We start from the raw sequence: 19916 nt of genomic DNA, 5'->3' as shown, positions 1-19916 counted from the left end.
TTATTATGAAAACAACAAACCTGACCTTGAGCGAGAGATTTTTGACAGCTGTCGACGCCGGCGCACTGCTTTCTGTTTACAAAATATTCTCTCTCTCTTCGATGGAAGCAATGGAAAATTTGTGCTGAGGCTTAGAGCCACCACCAGCAGGAGCAGCAGCAGCAGCAGCAGCAGCAGCAGGAGCAGAAACAGTACTTGAGGACCACAATAACTGGCAGGACACTCGGGGCAAATCACTGCGTCGTCAAAAGTCGAAGAAGCAAAACGCAGATACACTCGCAGCAAAGCAGCCCACCAACCAGGAAGCTTCCTCGTACTCTTACTGGAAGTTCTGCACAGTTTAGGGAAGTCGTCCGGCTGGGTTGTCGTTCCGTAAAAAAAGAAATGAGCAGTGATGAAGAAATTGGTGAACTAAAAGTTGTATACGACTTTATTGCTCAGGCTAAATTCAAAAAAGCTTTTGCTAGTGCGACGAAAGTGCTCGACCAGCGGTCACCCCCTTCACCAGATGCCGAGGAGGAAGATCCGCTACGGGAGCTGTTTCTGTTCGTCGTAACCAAGTATGCGGACCAGCTGGAGCAGGAGGGCAAAATCGAACAAGTGTTTGAAATCATCGAGCAGGGTTTGGAATACTTTCCGGAACACCCGGAGCTACTGAACGAGACGGGCGTGCGGCTGCAAAGGTAGGCGCTCAGATTCCCACACACTCACATATACACACACACACACATAGTCATCTCCTAGCCGGAGGGAGCAGGTTAGCCTTTAGATACACGCGTGCAAATACGCACAACGCGAGCTAGCCATATGAAGGACATACACCACTACCTGACCCGCCACCTGCGGGCGAAGGTAAGAGCGAGAAGCACGATCAAAGAGATTGCCCAACAATTGTACGCAATCGATAGAGGATTGAAATTAGGTTTCCTTTGGGACGTTGGATGTCTTTCGATGGACGAGGTAAGCAGATTGCTCGATTCGCTAAAGGCGGCAAAACTGCTACAGAACACACTGGTCGTTGTGCAGATTGGGCACGAGTCGGCGGATGATTTTGGCGTGTGCCACATGGATCGATTTGTGGGTCAACAGTTGTGGCGCCCAACCGTTGTAGATGTATCCGCTGGACAGGCCGCCCCGCAGTTAGCTGACGAGCGCGTGGTTGCTGTTTGTAATGGTTTCACTAGTTTGTTGGAAACTAGGCTCGAGATTATACGCAGCCAGCACGATCCGAGCAGTGGACGGCGAACTAATACACCAACCGCTGTGTGGCCAATTGACCCCAGTGCTTGTCGTACAAGCGCGTACGGATTGTTCATTGGCTATCCGGTAGTGTACTGGTATGACACGGAACGCACACAGGACAACTGTTTAGCACACGTACCGTTGACCGTGTTTCAAGCTAGTTCAAACGAGCAAACGAACACATTGTTCAACCCGTTCGTGTCATTCAGTGTTCCTAACGTGCTATTAAACGAACCGGCAGTAAACGATGCAATCACCGTATGGACAGAATCTATGGCCAGGGCTGGCTTAAAGTGCGTTACTTTCTGTAAGGTTTTCAGTAATGTGATTATGTAACAAATTATCTCATTAGGGGTGAGTTTGCGTAACAGGAACAGGGTTAGGGGTAGTGAGGAGATTTCACTAAATACAATAATATTAGTGCGTAAACCATATGGTTTAGAGAAGTATCAATTAACTTTGTTTGCAAAGCTTTATTATGTTTTTGTTACATTTTGCCAGACTCTAGTTGTATTATCACCGTCTAGTTGTAATGTTTACAAGAGAGAGCAAGGGAGAGCAAATGAAATAAATTACAAACAAATCAATTACAAATAAATTTACAAACGATCCGATTAACTAAGACTACAGAGGCAAAGAAATAGGAAAGAAATAAAGACACAGCTAAATGATGTTCAAAGATCACTTAAAATTCTAAATTCGCATATATCCCCTTCATAAAAGCATCGGCGCTCGATTGAAGCTTATCTTTAACATTTGCTTCTACCCTTTCAGATATGGCCGCTCGTTGGAGGCTTCCATCTGCTTCGAACGTGTGCTGTTGCAGGATTCTCGCTACCTGAAAGCCTACCAAAATCTGCAGAACACCAAGTGCGAGCTTGTCGAAAGATGGCATTTCCGCATGTTAAACGACGTTGTGCGCAATGCAGCATTTCGGGCCGCGATCGAGCGCCAGATCGCCGGAGGATACAATGAAGTGCTCGACATCGGCACCGGTACCGGTTTGCTGTCGATGTACGCTTTGCGATGCGAGGGCATACGCAAGGCGGCAGCTTGTGATGGATCCGAAATAATGGTGCAAATCGCACGAGATGTGTTTGGCGCTAACGGGCTGAGCGATCGGATCTGTTTGTTTCAGAGCTTTTCGCAGGATTTAAAAATTGGCGAACGTTTCTCCCTTATCATTACGGAAACGCTTGATTCCGGTGCGTTTGGCGAGGGAATACTGGAAACGTTAATCCACGCCAAAAAGCATCTACTGCTGCCGGAAGGTAAAATCATTCCGGCGAAGGTAACGCTGCATGCCTCCGGCTATCAATCGCGCGCCCTAACCGCTAGCAATATATTAATCAACGAAGCATTCATAGACGATTTCGCATTGCCTAGCAACTGTTTGCTTTCTAAAGAAGGTACGAAGTGCTACGATGCAGAGGATGTAGGCCGCATCCAGGCGAACGATGATTTTAAGTTCGTGACCGATACCGTAGTATCGTTGGAAGTTGATTTCAACGATCTCGACTCGTTGATGCGCTATCATGATGGTACGGAGGCTGGCGAGGTAGAGCTAACCTGTCTGGATGATGGTCTCCTGCTGGACGGTTTTGTCGTATGGTTCGATCTACAGCTCGACGAAACGCAAGCCATTAGTACGGACCCTACCACCAGCACGTGCTGGAACCAGGCCATCTTTCGACTGAACCAACGCCTGCCGGTTGCGAAGGACCAACGGTTGAAGCTATCGATGTCTTGCAAGGACGGTGCACTTTCTATTGCCCACAACTTGAACTCAGTCGACAATCAAATCAGTGTGGACGAACATGTACTTGAGTTTCTAAATGACAACGAGTACTACAGCAGCCTAATCGAGGCTACCGAAGGGCTTGACGACATGGAAAAAGTACTCGACCTGTCGCTTTTCCCCTACGCAGGACTGAAACTGCTCAAAGAGGGCAAAGCGCGGATGTTGTTCTGCCTCGATCAGACCGAAGATTTGATTGAGTTTATTGCAAATCAAAACGATATTCCCATGGGTAGTATTATGTTGGTGAACTCGCTCCAAGAGATATTTCTGCTAAACGACTATACGCTGGATTTAATTATTCTGCAACCGGTTGATGTTTTCGGTCAGATCAACAGTGAGCACTTTTGCCTTTATCAATCGTTGCTGGCCAAGTTAAAACCCATCGGAACAGTGATACCGTCATCGCTCGAGCTGCACGGTAGCTTGATCGAGTCGGATTGGATAGTGAAGTGTAGTCGGGTAGAAAACCCGGAGCTGGAACGGTTTCAAATCGACAAGTATCTAGCTTCACTGGAAACCGAGAATCATCTAGATCTGGGCCCGTTTTCCTACCGGAATCTTTCCAACAATGTCAAGCTTGCAGATATACCATTCGATGGAAAACTACACGAAACTGCGCTGGAATTGGCCCTTTGTGAACCAACCGTAGCAAAACGGGTACACGCCATACTGTATCACTATAAAATTGGATTCATTCCAGAGCGTTCAATGTTAGGAACGGATCGGGTTCAGTCTTTTGCTAAGCGATCTGCATTCATCATTCCAAAGTCTACATTCCATGGAACGTCGGGTGACGAGCCAGGCGCATCTGAAGAGGCCCAGATCGAGCAGCTCCACATTACCGTACTACAGAACCATGGAGTTATTAAATGTGATATTGCTTCCGTTCGAGAGTAATACAATCGATGGTCAAGCAAACCGATATGCAATATACCAAGCACAATGCTTAATCATTCGTAGCCACGGTAACAACCAGTAACCTCTAATAAGACCCACCACTATAACAAAACCACAACTAAACCCATGATGGTACCGCCATAGTAGCCACAGAATTACACTGATAAGATTGATTTTATCCTAGTAACATAGCATTAGAGATGCAGTATTAGCGACCACGAGTAGCATCAACACCTTTTGCATTCCCGATCAAGTAAATGCATTGTAATCATTCGATGCTAAATTCTAATAACTTAGTGAGAGCAATCAATGTAGTGAGTTGTAGTTGAAGGTAGTTGAATAGAAGAGCAAAACATAATGAAAATTTCATCGCATCACACCCACCCTATGGGAGGATTAGAAGTAGTGAGGACTTTTAGATGATAGCATGCAGTAGTACTACGTTACGATTATAAAACAACGGGAAAAGCAAAAGCAATACATACACTCAAGTAGACCAATATTACCATTTTATCAGCACAGTGAAGGATATTGAAAACAAATTGTGATTGGATGTTTGCAAATCCACATATCAGCATTACATTTAATGCGATACTGTGTCCCAATGTGCAATTGCTGTAGCTCCAATTAAATGTACTTCTTTCATCAGCAAAATAAAACAGGACCATTCCAATGAATGAAATGTAAGTATCTACTACTCATCTTTTTTTAGAGAGGGTTTTTGTGCCAGTTCTCTACAAACTTTTTTTTATTCTAAACACTTCGCCAAGGTTGCCGACCACTGAACTAGACACCCATCTTTCACAAGTAAAAACTGAATGTTATTGTGAATTTTACTTGAGAATGATACTTGCGTTCAATAGATTTGTGTTGTTTTCTAGTACCGAAATCTGGTGTTTTCGATTAGCTGCAAGACATTATACACATACCCGAATGAAAAGATCGGAAAGAAAATTTCGTTACCGTTCGCTATTTTGAATACATGCGACCGTGTACTGTCACATTTGACATTCGATCTGGTGACCAGCAAAATGCCACTGACGCACCTCGCAGCTAACAACCTCGATGAAATCACCTTTCCTGTATACATGGTACTTGGCGCTTTCGAGTGAAAGATATTTTTAGCAGCGCGTTTTTGTATTTTTCTTCATCCGACGCAACCAGCCAGGTGCATTCCGAAAACAATAGCACCGAACTTCGCGTAGTAACAATTCAATCCACTCGCAGTTATCTCGTAAGCACGCGACATCATTAGCACTGGCGAATGCAGATAGCACGAGAGACGGCTTGGGAAGCGAGGATTTCATGCGTGTGGCTGCTCTGCTGAGACGGAAAAACGCAAGCTCGATATGCCTTGCTAGGCTTTAACTATGAATGGTAAGTATGTTTAGCAGGATTTAGCAGGCACGGTCGCAAAGATACATTGTAAAAGAATCCCTGGAAGCAACAATTTAGGGAATATGGTGCAATGCAAATTGCGAGAGCCCCTCGTTTTTTTTTTCTATACATCAGAACGGAAGGAAGAAAGAAGGCAGGAACCGTATGACAAGCAAAGTGTCGAAGTGCGTTTCTGTGTGTTTGTGAATCATATGCAAGATTGTATGCGTTACATTCGTCGTTTCCTTTGGAAGCCTCTTCGTAAAGGGTATCCTTAAAATGTTTTTTTGTTCTACTTCCTGCAGAGAGTGAAGTGCTTAAATGGCTGGGAAAATATCCCGAAAGCGATAACATGTTAGTATTGATAGTGCTTCTATTTTTATACGTGGGCAAGGATCGAATACCAAACATCAGAATTGATTACGGAGCAAATCTATAGCCAAATACCATGCGATGCTTTTACATATTATGAACGTTTGATTTCATTCGCATACAGATCAGAAAATAAAGGTGTAGTGTTTCGTGGCAAAATCTTAGAAAATAGAAACCAAATTTTGGTTTTAAACATTCGATGCTTGTTGAAAGGAGTAGTGTAATTATCGTGACATGTTACAATGTGTGTATTGGTGTGTGTGTGTGTGTGTGTGTGTGTGTGTGTGTGTGTGTGTGTGTGTGTGTGTGTGTGTGTGTGTGTGTGTGCGTGAGAGAGAGAGAGAGTTAGTGAGTGAGTGAGTGAGTGAGTGAGTGAGTGTGTGAGTGTTGAATATCGGGCACGCATTGTGTTTTCGTCCCATTCGGGAATGCGTATAATGTTGTTGTCTAAATATTGCTCAGTTTTATCGAATTTATATTACTCGTCAGTGTAAAATCAGCAAAGATCATAAAAAAACAGGTAATTGGCCAGCCCTGCTAGAATAGAATTTGCCTTTCCGAATGTATTCAATCAACACTCGCATACACAGGCACGCACGGGAACACACACACCATCAAGGGAACGAATATGCGGCATCCCTGGTTGCATATATGAAATAAAAGTTACTAATATGCGATTCTGAATATGTGTTTGTTGTTTTGCAGTTTTCAATCGAGTGCTGCCTAGTATGAATCCTCAAGAGTTCGGTACTATGGTTTGGATGGGACAGCTTGCATCACCGCTTGATGAGAACTTAACCAACTACTACGGACCACCGGTAACGAGCGTCATGGAAGACATCACACAGCAGACCCATGCTATGGTAGGCAAAAGCAATTTCTTCACAAAGTGTCCCTAAATCCCCGGCGATTGATGTAGATTTAATGTTCAGAGTGTGCTTAGTATAGTACCGCTTGCTGCTGAAGGCAGATAATCATTTTCGTTTGTACAACAACTACAGGCGTATCGCATCTTGTGATACCATTCCGTGTTGTTTTCAGCGAAACTCAGATATAAACAAAACAACCAAACCACGCAAACTGGTTAACTCATATCATCCATCACAAGTCCAGCTATTGCTTCAGTTGCAGTATTTTTAGTTTGTCACCTTATCTAATTTGCATTTCTTTTTCTTCTATTTTCCCCTTTTTATGCTTGTTTGATTTTGTCTTACGATTATGTTACACAAACGGATCTGATGCACACATCATCTGCGCCATCCTTCATCATTATAACATGCCACCGTTGAAACCGAACTGTCTCGCAAACAAACATAACTGGTAAACAAACAAAACAATCGCATTTATCCAACGGTCGTATTTTCGAATGGGGTGTATTTTACTATACATCGGTACTGGATGATTGTTAAATCCCAATGAAACCATACTAAACCGTGAATGCTGTCCTAATATTTACTGAATCAAAACTTGCTGGTTTTTTACATTTTATATCAATCCAACCAATATACGTGTGCATTTTGATGTTGATGTTTGTTAACGTTAATGATTGTTACTTAATCTATGTGCATGTGTGTGTGTATATGCACGTGTCGCATTTGTGGGGGTGTTTGCTGGCACCGAACGAATTGTATTGATGTGTTACGAACGTAATCATAATTGAAATGGGCACTTCTGGATATGCTTGTAAGCAGGACATGAATCCCGCTGCCATCAGCTCACTAATCAGTGAATATAACGGACATATGTCGGCCATTCCAACAACTTCCGGTTTGGCCGCGGTGCCAAATGCTGCCGAGGCACTGGCGCTAACTAATCCGGAATTGTTCAATATTCAGCAGCAGCAGCAGCAGCACCAGCATCAGCAGCAGGCGCAACAGCACCAACAGTTACTGCAACAGCAGCTTGCTTTAAGTGGATATGGATTTTTAGATCAAACCAGTGCATTATCAGCCGCAAACAGTGTTTCGCCGGACGGCACATCATCGGCCACAGGCATTGGACCACCGGCTCTAGCCGGTGTTGGTATGCGTCTGATGGATGGAAGTGGGAAATTTGCAATCGACGGTAGGGAACTGGCGGCAGCGGCGGCAGCAGCGGCTGCGGCAACAGCGTCTCCCTCGGACGAAGATGGGAACAACGAAGGATTAGAGGGTCCCGGAGATGATGACGATCATCCTTCGCTGCAAAGCTATGGACAGTATCAGCAGTTAATGAACAATGGGACGGGTAGCGATTTCCTTTCCGTTGCGCGTCAGGACATCATGCTTCCTTACAAGCTGTTAAACGATACGCATATGCTGCAATCCCACTTTCTCGACTATGACGGTATGGCCGATGCGTCTAACAGCAACAGTAGTAATAGCAACAGTCGTTGCAGTCCTGGCGCGACGGCAACCATGGACGTAGATCAACACAATGTTGCCTCGAATCCATCTCAGTCGCGATTCCATCAGCAACGACAAGAAGCAGCTAACAGTGGTGGTGCGGCTTATCCAGTGGGAATGTATGGTGGTACGATGCCGGTTGAACGGTACCCGAGCAAGAAAATTAGACCAGTGAAGAGGCCTGGCCTTGTACTAAAAACTCCAATAGCTTACAAAGGTGACATAGATCCGTCGGTGATTCCTATACAACGCGATGGCATGGGTAGGTTATTTTAAGTTTTTATTTTATTTTAAATTACTTATAATTTGCCTCCTACTGTGTTTCTATTCGCTATTGTTTGGTTGGATTCGGTTTGGCCGTAGTGATGTTATGATTTAAAACGTTCGAACATTATATCATACATCTTCATATACATCATTTTATGTACATCATCTCCCATCAAAATTAGCAAAAGCGAATTAAAAGGTTATTTAACGAGATATTGTTTCTTAATTCTGCTCGGAGCCATTTTACGGTAGGCAGAATATTTCACACGAAGAGCCCAAAATAGTTTTTTTTTTTTCTAATATTCCTCAGTTCATTTATTTCAATCACACCCACATCAAACTGAAGCGAGCGTAAGAAAAGTTTTTCGAAAATGTATCCTTCGTATTCTACCTTCATGTTCGTAAAATCTTCTTCATGGTCGTGTTAACACTTGCGTCATATCATGTTTTAAAGTTTGATGAATTTTTCTCTCCCGTAGCAATCTGTGAAAAATGCGGAGCCATCGGAGTAAAGCATTCATTTTATACAAAGCAAAGACGTTTCTGTAGTTTGGCATGTGCTCGCTCGTTCGAATCACTTCGCGTGTTCAGTGCACCGTTCCGATCAGGATCCGGAATCAAAGCATCCGGAACGGTAAACGACGACAGCAAACATATCGCCACGTCTTCTTCGTCGACCGAGGCATCCAATATTGGTCTATTATCCTGTCCGCCTGACCAACTAATAGACGATTCGCATTCATCAACTGAAGAGTTGGACACCAAACGTGTGCCGTTACAGCAACTACACCAGCAACAAGAACAAGTACAAACAATCGGTTATCGATTCAAGATGTCTGGAACATCTCTTACCCAACCGAATACTAACAGTGGCGGAGGTATCAATAGCAATATTAGTAGTCACGATGACAGCAGTATCACAAACAATATTATGCATGGAGGCAAGATGGTTGGAGGGACAGGCATTCTGCAGGAGATACTGCCACAGGAGGAGATTCCCCAGTTGCCCAAAGGAACCCGTTTACCTTCGCCATGCCCCCAAGACGATCGTATCAACAGCATACGTAGGAAACCGAACGAGTTTCACAACTCTTATGATTGGACGCAAGCGTTAGCAGATCCAAAGTTCTATGCAGCACCAGTCACCTGTTTCAAACACGCTCCTGGTTATGAAATGTGGCCAAACGTCGTGATCGGGATGAAGGTGGAGGTAGAAAACACAGACTGTGATGTTCAACAGGCACTGATCGGGGGAATGCCGCACAGTTTCTGGGTTGCGACAGTGCTACGCATTTGTGGTTATAAGGCCCTGCTTCGCTACGAAGGGTTTGATTCGGACTCGTCGAAAGATTTCTGGGTTAATCTATGTTCAGCAGAAGTTCATCCGGTGGGATGGTGTGCGACACGCGGGAAGCCTCTGATACCACCAAAGAGCATTGAAAAACCGTCCCCCGATTGGAAAGAGTTTCTCGTGTCGAGGCTTTCAAATGCGCGTACTCTTCCCTCGACTTTCTACAATAAAATCAGCGACAGTTTTAAATCTCGATTTCGCGTTGGTTTGAACCTGGAGGTGGTGGATAAAAATCGTATCTCGCAAGTAAAACTGGCAACCATCAGCAAGATAATCGGCAAGCGATTGTACGTTCGGTACTACGATAGCTCACCGGATGACTACGGTTTTTGGTGTCATGAGGACTCCCCACTGATACATCCAGTTGGTTGGGCAACAACAGTGGGACACAACCTGGCAGCACCCGAGGAATACATGGACAGGATGAACGGTACGACATTGTCTTTGCTTAAATTATCAGTACAAAGCTGCTTCATATTCATTACCGTTTTTTTTTTTGTTTTATCAAACAGCGGCTAGTGATCAAATATTGGAACCGCACGAAGATGATGCTACAATGGACCTATTCAAGACCAACTTCCAGTTCGAAGAGTACTGTTTCGATGGCAAACAAACAGGTTTCGAGGAAAACATGAAGCTGGAAGCGGTAGATCCGTTAAATCTTTCCTCGATCTGTGTAGCCACAGTAATGACAGTGTTGAAGTTCGGCTACATTATGGTTCGTATCGATTCGTACGATCCGGACGTGAATGGGGCCGATTGGTTTTGCTATCACGAAAAGTCACCCTGCATTTTCCCGGTTGGGTTCTGTGCGAAGAACAAGATTACTCTAACACCACCAAAAGGGTACGATCTTAACACGTTTACCTGGGAGCAGTATCTACTGGATACCAATAGCAAACCGGCCACGGAGGACATCTTTCATCGAGATCAAATTCGGCAACGGTTTAAGGTAAGGATATTGTTTCTGCAATAGGAAAATGACTGCAGCTTTTGAACCTATCAAATCGTTAATTTATTTCGGTTCGCTAGGAGGGAATGAAATTGGAATCTGCCGATCTCATGGACCCTAGACTGATATGTGTAGCAACGATTGCACGCGTGGTTGGACGTTTGTTAAAGGTGCATTTTGATGGATGGGAAGAAGAGTACGATCAGTGGTTGGATAGTGAAAGCCCCGACATCTATCCAATTGGTTGGTGTGTACTTGTGGGACACAAGTTAGAAGGGCCCCGTATTTTGCCGAAAGTCGTACCGACACAAAAAATTTCTCCCAAAACGACGAAAAAGGGCAAACGAAAGAAGAAGCTAAAGGTGGAGCCATCGCATGATGACGGTAAGTGTTGATGCATATCTTTTGATCCATCATCCATTGGGTTCGTTTTAATGCTGCATGAACGTAATTATTAATTTGGTAGAGTTCAAGGATCTTGCGCTTGCACAATGTGTTCTAGGTACAGGTTTAAAGCATGAATATATGTCCAATGTTGGCATGTTCTTTTCGTAACATCATTAGCAAATCTGAAAGATACATATAACCAAACATACACCATTAATTCCTTTCACTTCTTCATTTCGTTGGTCTCAACCATTTATCTCGTCAAGAAATAAGAGGTTGTACATATTATATTGATAACTTTACAGCTCAACCTGCTCCGACAACACGTACGGCAAGAATCAAAAAGGAACAAGAGCACTTTGAGCAACAGAAATTACTGGCAGCGAATCCGGCCCAATTTGACTACAGTTCTCTTGGACAAATAGTCACGTCCGATTTGGGCGGTCAGCTATCTCAACAGTATTCGAGTGACAACAGTGCTTCACTGCTAATGGGAAGTCAACTGCAAATGCAACAAAATCAACAACCATCCGAGCTAGCAGCAATGGGATTGAGTGGAGACGTCACCGGCACATCGCCCGCTTTGCACACATTCATAAAGAACGAACCAAATCACAACACAACAGCTTCCCTGCTCAGTGGAACGAGCTTGCTGGGCCCAATCTTCGATCATTCGTCTAGTGGGACCGCTGGAACGGCTACCACCACAACGGGTAACATGATCGACCAAGACGATATCGATATGCGCACAGAGGACGAGGATGGTGAGTCCAGTTCCGCCACCGGACTTCCATCCACTGCACCATCTTCCGAGATAGCGGACAACGAGACAGACAAGACTATACCACGATTAATTCAACATGATTCAGCAAACAGTGGAGCGTCGCCGGATTCAATCGGTGGCGGTGTCGCAGGCGGATCGTGCAACTCGAACGGAAGTAATTCTGGAGCTATTGTGGCAGGTTCATCGAACTCGTCTTCCTCCTTCGGTATGGCAGTTACGAACAGCGGACAAATTATGCCAGAAAGCTGGGAAGTGAAAGACGTTGCCACCTTTCTTACTATAAATGACTGTGCCGTTCATGCCGAGCAGTTTGTGCAGAAGGATATTGACGGTAAGCGTTTGCTCGAGCTCAGCAAGGACGATATCATTACACTGCTAAATCTGAAAGTAGGTCCGGCGCTTAAAATTTTCGATCTCATTCAGCAACTGAAGTGTAAAATCGATCCGACCAAGTTACGCCACCTTTCGAAAGCAACGGGAAAAAAGTTTTTGTAGTAACTATCTTTGAAACACAAGCTTTGTCGCCTTGGAGAACAAACCACGCATGCTACGATGAGGGTTGACGGTACTGCGCATTTTTGGCTTGTCATCATTTTTGTTTGGTTTTAATTAATTTGTTTGATGCGCATAAACCGCGTTTTGGAGGATTTTTTGTATATCCATGTGCGAGGGGGAAGGGGGTGGGGCATATATTTTTCTTCAACTGCAACTTAATCGTGTGCAATCATAAATTTCTGTTTCCGGTAATTAATTTTCTAACTCTTTTCATCGTTCGATCTTACATGTGTAGTTGAACACAGATGCAACTTATCATTTATACTATTATCAGGTTTTTAATGTAGAATTCCTCATTTAGTTGAGTTTTTATTTTTGAAATTCATTTTATGAATTGAATGTGAGTGTATTGCCCAGTGAAATAGGGGGAACACTGTTCTAACATTAGAATTTTGTTTTTTTTTAAGCTATTTTGAATACGATGTAATTTCACTGTGGCTATTGGAAATTTTGGAATTGTTGGAAGCTAGCATTATTTTTATACCAATACTGGTAGTGAAGGTAGTATAAACTAATTGCTTTGAACACTAATATAAATTTTGTCAACCAAGTTCAATGTCGATGAACCTTATTATTCGTCGACTATTGACAATTGAATCGCCCGCGTAAACCTGTTACGGTGAAGGTGCACAATGTTATTAATTTGTAGGTCGCAGCTAAATATTTCAAGATTCAAGTCATTAGTTTCACAAATGCTTGTTAAATCAAAATTATTTTCAGTGAAACAGGAAATTTGGAGAAACAGGAGGAGCCGTTTTACACATTTGATTAATCTAGCAAGAAAATAATACAAATACAATTAATCAACTTGCTGTGGACATAAACCACATATGTTAACACAACAGGAACTCACGAATCAGGGAATGTTATGCAGCAATCAAACATGGAAGTATGGTGGCCTCTACTAATAAGCCGTGATTAAAGGACTATCAACAGTCAAACCAATAAGTCCAACAAACACCATGCCTATAACGATTTGTATGTATGAATTTTAGTGCACTATGAAACCAAATACAACACTGTTCCCGAGTTACGCATCCTTTCCAATCGGCGCTATGCTGTTTTCCAAATTTCACAGTTCTTGGAGCAAATTGAACTGATTGGTCACATGAATTATCCAAATGCATTACGAACTGCCTGTTAGCTGAAATTAAAAAAAATCACAAAAGGAATAAGTTGAATTTCTGGACGAGAGTCACATAAAACAATAATTTAATATCAATTTCATTGCAAACAAACAACTCCCTTTTATTGAAATATCTACCACTGTCGAGGTATTTAGGCTGAACAAACGAAACTCAACATACGCGTATGAAATAGTTACGCAGTTCATTTTGGATCGCTTTAACTGCGCAACCGCGCTCGGTTTGAGCATTTTCGAGAGAATTTAACAAGGCAAATGATATCGCAAGTTCTTCAAAAATCACAAGCATAACTTTTTGGGCCTGCAGATGTTGCTGGATAATCTATCCTTGCTTGCCATAAGAATATTTGGTCAGATGAGGCAATTTTTCGTACAAAGCCTTCGAAGTGTGGAAATTGTAAAATTTTGATCGATTGCAATATTGATAATATAACGGGTTGTTTCTCCGTTATACTATAATGGCGTATTTTAATGCTAGTACAATTGAAGGCAAGGAACATATGTTTCCTTAGCACAAATTCGGTTTTAGTCTCTGTTCCGGTACGTAGAGTGTGCAGAAGCTCCTGGTCGGTGACACCAAACAATTTTCAAGATTAAAGCACACATTTAACGCAATGAATATAATGATTAACTCAAATCAAAGCACTTTAAACTGCAATAACTTCTCGTTCAGTTTGCATATGTAATAATCTGCGTAATAAGAAAGGAAGAAAATGGTTTTAATGGTTAACGGATGGAGTTTAGTTTGAGTTAATTGTAGCGCAGAAAGTTTTCTTTATTCGAATCATAGTGTAAAGACTTATTCATTTTACAACGGTTGTCTCGCTTAAATTGTCGCCGGACTGAAATGTCTGAAGTAGATATTATATTAGGTATATTATTGATTCCCAATGCGGCAGTGGTAGAAATTGAAACAACAAACACAATGTACTAACACTGAGTGAGTGGACATCATAGTTAAGCGTTGATAGACAACAAAACAACAATTGTACAGTCATTTTTAGGATATAAGACAATAGAATGATCAGTAAAGCACGTGTATAAGGTTAGATTATGTACAACACGTTAAGATGAGAAAACTCCTAAAAAGTATCGAATGTGCGGTAATTGAGGGGTTCTGTGCGAATAAAAACGCATGGTTGAATAAATATTTTATTAAAAAATTATATCTATACACAGACAAAACGGCGAGTTTGTTTACGATGTTTATATTAAAAATGATTTTTTTACCCATCCAAATATTCATTCGGAAAACATGTATAATATTTATCTAATATCACATTAAAAAATAAAACATTGTTTTGTCGCCATTCGAAAGGCCAGTCTATACACCTATATGCACTACGTTTTTCCTGAAATTCAACTTATCGCTCACAGTTTACGTTCAACTGCGTGTTAGGCGATATGTTTGAATAAAATCAAATATGTGTGCCAACAATGCGTTGCAGGCAATGATCCATAGTAGCGACTAACCCTGCACTTGACGAAAGACCATTGCTAGGTTCTGGATTTAACGAAACGAACGAAAGATGAGCGCCTGAACTCATCTTTTTTCCTACTTGTCCGGTATACAATTCGTATTTGTAGTCTCGATTTACTTAAAGCTATTATCTGTTTATTTTATTAAAAACAAAGTGTCTGTTATAAATGAGCATAACATTCCACCTTAATTGTGAAGCGTTTTTATTCAGCAGATGTAACGCTTCTAATGCAAAGGGTTAATCAACAATTCGAAACTGCAAGTTACAACTCCAGTGATTGGAGTCTTATAAGACCCTAAGTAACGTGAAATGGACGATAAATGCTGGGAATTGTTGATATATCACACATACACACACATCCACCATCCATACATAGATAAAACCTACCCTGGTAAAATAAATTCTCTCTTGTCCGTGTATTTCATCTCTTACAACCGCGCCTCTCGCTGATGCCGACACAAGCGCGCGTCTGTTTTATATGTTTGCAATAGTTTATGAAAATATGTCGCAAAGAGTCAAATTGTTTTGTGTAATTAGCTACACGGACAAAAATAAGTCGAAATAAGACGGATCCATCGAATCTCCAGCCGTGGAGCATAGATTTTGAGTGAAAAATATACTCCGATGAAAAAAAAAAAGGTTTACGCACACTACTGCAGACGCAAAGGGATGTGTACGTGTGTGCGTGTGGTTGGTTAGAAGGAGAGAGAATGATGGTGAGAGAGAATTTGCCCAGGCAGTACGAGAGGGTATATGCAACCGGCGTACGTACGCTTGCTGGTCGGCAGCGTAAAACGCAACCATATATTATTTACCGGCGGATACGCTAGTGTGCGTCACTCCAAATATCGAAGCGTTCGACTCAGCTGTTTCCCGCCACCCAGAATTCTCAGAAACCAATTGAGAGCCATCATACCGTGTTGTGCGTTCGGTTCGCTCGCTCAGAGGACGCTCGTCCGTTTCGTGCTTGTTTTTCTGGTGAGCTGCTAACAGCTACGCGCATTTGCGTCCTGTCGACGAGGTAAAAGAAATGATGCTTGATTGTGCTTCTTGGGTGAAATTATAACACGGTGTTGCCAAAGTGAGCGGTGAAGAAATCTGTGGTTTAGTGTTTGCTATATTGATTAGTTAGTGGAAATTGTGTTTTCAACATGGGAAGTAACGCTATGGTGATGTCGAACGTACCCAAAACCATTTTCTGTAAATCGCAAGCCATCGTGTCAAACTAGCAGAAAACGGTAGAAATAACACATACCAATCGTGCAATGGATTTATATACGGGTGTTTTAACTCGAACGACTTAACAACATGCCCGTCATGGGTTCAAGCCCCGAATATACCGTGCCCCCCTACGTAGGATTGACTATCCTGCTATGGTAACAAAAATAAGTCACTGAAAGCCAAGCTCACTTCACTAGAGGGTACAGGCAGGCCTTGACCGACACCGGTTGTTGTGCCAAAGAAGAAGAAGAAGTAGATGAGATTTATGTGTATTGTAGGTGCTTTTGCACTGAGTTTATTTGACGAAAATATTTGAAAGAAGTGTGTGGTTGCATTTGATTCCACATGGTTGCGCTGTTGTAATCTTTCCAAGTAGGCGAACTGTTTTTTAAATCTTCCGTGGATGATATTTATTGGCCATGCAGCTAGCGGCCGCAGGTGTGTGAACAGTGATATTTATGTTTGGAAAAAGCATCTTCTCACAGTACAAATGACGACAGGTGTTGAAATGGTATGGTGCTCATCAACCTAGCTTGCAAGAAAGGATTTGCAAAGAGCGATCAGCTGTTACAGTGCAGCTTAGTGACACGATCTAGTCAGCTTGCCAGGGCCTGGCAGACTTGTGTGGTGTAAATAATCAGCCACATCATAGGATGCATGTGCCGAGAATGTGTGTGTGCCATGTGTATGTGTGTGTGAATTGTTTGTGCATATGTTTGTGATTAGTTCTTCTGATTTGTTTTGATTCACTTCACCGTGGTTGCGGAAGAGAAGAGATCCAAATCGTGAATTAATCGGTGTGTCCCGCAGTAGTAGGCTATTTCAAGAATTGTCTAAACAATGTTCGGGCTTGTTGGTGGGGGGTATCCTTTTTGTTTTCAGAAAAGTAATATCATTTATCAGCGCTGTGTGGCGTATGGTAAATGCGTGGCGTTCGTGTATCCTTAAGCTGCTGGGTGGAAGAGTGTGGAGTGTGTAAGTGAAAAGGAGCAGAGCGCATTCTACGGTGGCCTAATTTGATGTTTTGATTCAGTGTTTAAAGATACGAGTGCAGACAGAAAGAAAAGAAGAAAAACCTTACTGCAAAACAATTGTTTAACGGCTCGTGTGTTTTAAGTGAAAAAGGCATGGTATCCGCTCGGGTTTGCAACCGGTGCAAGCATAAAGGCAGTGTGCTGTGACGCAAACGCGTCTATATGCTGTTTTGGCGAGCATCCCGCCACGGATGATGTCGTTGGTGGACGTTTGGAAAAGAAACGAAGAATCTCAAACGCAGAGTGAGCACAATAAGTTTCAAACCCAGTACCCAGCAAACCATATGCAACTGGACACGATGCAGGATATCATATGTGAGGAAGATACAGTGAGGTGAGTTCAATGACGATGACGATGACGATGCTATTGCACATGCTTGCCAGACAAGATATGAATCCATGAGAGGAAAAGGGTATAGTCTATCTAAAATCGATATTTTCATCGGGCGATTTGCAAGTCATACGCTGGTGTGATATTTGCGGTCCAATATTACGGCTCATACATGCAGGTACAAGCTCTCCCCGGTACAGTAGGTGACCACTAGCTGAGAGATTAAATTTGTGAGAAAAATGCACATTTACTATGAATTTCTCTTCGTAAGGTTGCGGATGTTTCATGTTTTTACATTTATGTGTTTTTTAAACTGAGAGTTATTCCAGTTAGTGAACTTCCAGTTTAAAAACTCCAGTGAAACACATCCAGTTAGCGGTCACCTACTGTACCTACATATGGTCTACTGATTGTGGCTTTAACAGTGTAAGGTAACTCGATCAGTCTATTCCCAGTGCTGTTGTTAAATGAAGGAAAAGGTACATCTAGGATAAAAAAAGCGACCAAACATGTGGATGATATGCGCACGTAGAATGAAAAGTATGAACAAAATAGTTTCATTTGCTCGTTCAAGAGAGCATCTTTTGAAACTTGCGTCTATAGTGCAACATGGGACGCCGCGTGGAGGTGTCTTTTGCTTTTAGAGTTGCACGAACGCGAGCGCGCCTAGTGGCGTGTTCTAACAATGCGTGCCTTCTGAGATTGCATGTGTGTATGTGTGGCGAAGTACATTTAAAAGGGAAAAGGCATTTTCTCCTTTGATGAATGCGTACCCGAACGCTCACCTGTATTTCAAAGGTGTGACGTTTTTTCTGTATTTATTTGGTGAGATAAAAGAGAGATTTGAGAATAAATTGACAAGAATTTTTATATACCGATATGTTCACGGTATAAAGGTAAGGAGATTCCATGGAGAGAGAAAAAAATGTATATAAAGAAAATCATTTTCGTTTTGGATTTATCGGTTGGCAGTTCCAAATTCATTCTCTCATTCCGATTGAACTCTCCCTGCTCTTTTCTTTCCTCTTTCCATCTATCCTATTTTTCATTTTCTGATAGAGCAATTCCAGGGGTTTGTTGTACTTTTCCACTAACACATACACGAACGCACTCCTTATAAGTGTGGTATAATTTTGAGATACACCTAGCAATGTGTGGACACCTTTGTTTTCCTGAAACAGACGAAAAGGGACGAAACGATATGCAGCAACTGGAGCGTACAGATGAACGCGCCTAAATCCACCTGAGTGGAACAGGAAAAGTGAAGAACGATTTCCCCTTCCATTGTATATTCCCTATTTCGTGTGTGCCAGTGGTTGAAGTTCTCGCCGCTGTAGGGAGACGCATTTTTTACGTTGATTTTCCAGTCAAAACATAACAGGAACACGGCCCGATGCGCACGGTGGTGCTTTTGGGTCAGGGCTCACCATTTATCTACGTCGGTATTGGTGTATCCTGCAGGGAAGCACCGGGAGAGAGCGTCAATTCTAGCGTTGCTGAGCCTGAGCCATTTCGGGGCCAAGTGTGGTTGCCAAAGCGACCGACCAGGCACAAGCTGCTTCTGCAGCTTGTACACACACTCACACACAGTTCTCATCGTGTAACACTGTGTGTATGATTTTTTGTTCTGTATTTATGTATGCATGTTTGTGTTAGGTTTACTATTGGAAAAAGTCTTGTGGAAGGCGCTCATGTAATACAGGTAGGGTGCGTCTGTCCTATGATCAGATGTTAGCCGCCATATGTTTGGGTGTTGTTGTGGTGAACGATTATGCCGACGGAAATTTATTCCATTTTTTTTTGCTCGCATGCAAAATATATTCTTTTATTGCTTACAGAAAACGAAGAACAGAATAGCCTGATTGGATCTATCCGGAAGCTCCCGGTGCGGTGGGGTGTTACAAATAGCGCGAAGAACATTCTACCAGAAAGCGCGCGCGTTTTTTGTTCTATAAAGCATTTCGAGAAAGAACGGAGACTGCAGACGGATTGCATAATTCTCATTCTACTCGGTTGATCATCCGCATCATCATCTGATTTACAACAGCGCATTGATAAATGAAAAGCAGAATAAATAAGTAGAAAACTCACGCGCAAAGGAGAAAGGGTAGTATTATTGGAAGTATAACCGAGAGCGCGCGCACACCTTGCTCTGGGTTGTTTCCTTCCGTTTGCCAGCTGTAAAACGAACAGCCTTTCTCTCTTTCTCGTTTCCCATCTCTTTCTCCAACGCATATTTTACACAACGTCTGCCTTCAACAGCTGTATATCGAGCTCACGCGGTATGTTTTGTGTTGTTTTATTGCCTTCGGCGCATGCATTGCTTCGCCACTGCC

The 19916-nt window shown here is 42.6% G+C and overlaps 3 protein-coding genes across 14 annotated transcripts in view; all 3 read left to right on the top strand.

Moving 5' to 3' along the window:
* Positions 1 to 3: 3 nt before the first annotated feature.
* Positions 4 to 4626, top strand: LOC121596830 (protein arginine N-methyltransferase 9-like). The gene is made up of 2 exons (XM_041922118.1): positions 4 to 683; positions 2017 to 4626. Exons 1-2 carry the CDS (start codon positions 385 to 387, stop codon positions 3938 to 3940), a joined length of 2223 nt encoding a protein of 740 aa, XP_041778052.1. The 5' UTR covers positions 4 to 384; the 3' UTR covers positions 3941 to 4626.
* LOC121596828 (polycomb protein Sfmbt-like) lies at positions 4536 to 14679 on the top strand. 7 transcript variants are annotated; one of them, XM_041922111.1, is made up of 10 exons: positions 4536 to 4623; positions 4804 to 5031; positions 5105 to 5317; positions 6395 to 6552; positions 7381 to 8335; positions 8651 to 8737; positions 8820 to 10121; positions 10204 to 10643; positions 10724 to 11027; positions 11297 to 14679. In XM_041922111.1, exons 3-10 carry the CDS (start codon positions 5311 to 5313, stop codon positions 12307 to 12309), a joined length of 4266 nt encoding a protein of 1421 aa, XP_041778045.1. In that variant the 5' UTR covers positions 4536 to 4623; positions 4804 to 5031; positions 5105 to 5310; the 3' UTR covers positions 12310 to 14679. The 7 variants fall into 7 exon arrangements, with proteins under 7 accessions (XP_041778045.1, XP_041778047.1, XP_041778046.1 ...); XM_041922112.1 differs by having other exon boundaries at positions 4571 to 4623; positions 4822 to 5031; XM_041922113.1 differs by lacking the exon at positions 4804 to 5031 and having other exon boundaries at positions 4560 to 4623.
* A 1156-nt stretch (positions 14680 to 15835) lies between these two features.
* LOC121597521 (1-phosphatidylinositol 3-phosphate 5-kinase) overlaps positions 15836 to 19916 on the top strand; it is a 69526-nt gene continuing 65445 nt past the window's right edge. The window contains exons 1-3 of one of the 6 annotated variants that reach the window (XM_041923340.1): positions 15836 to 16015; positions 17098 to 17190; positions 17249 to 17583. In XM_041923340.1, coding sequence (XP_041779274.1) covers positions 17441 to 17583 — 143 coding nt within the window. In that variant the 5' untranslated portion in view covers positions 15836 to 16015; positions 17098 to 17190; positions 17249 to 17440. Of the gene's footprint in view, positions 16076 to 16613; positions 17013 to 17097; positions 17584 to 19916 lie in introns of those variants that run through there. The other 5 variants (XM_041923342.1, XM_041923337.1, XM_041923343.1 and 2 more) reach the window with 5 other exon arrangements.

The sequence above is a fragment of the Anopheles merus genome, chromosome 3R (assembly GCF_017562075.2).
Source record: "Anopheles merus strain MAF chromosome 3R, AmerM5.1, whole genome shotgun sequence".
NCBI classification, from domain to species: Eukaryota; Metazoa; Arthropoda; class Insecta; order Diptera; family Culicidae; genus Anopheles; species Anopheles merus.
This window is presented reverse-complemented; position numbering and strand designations above follow the sequence as displayed.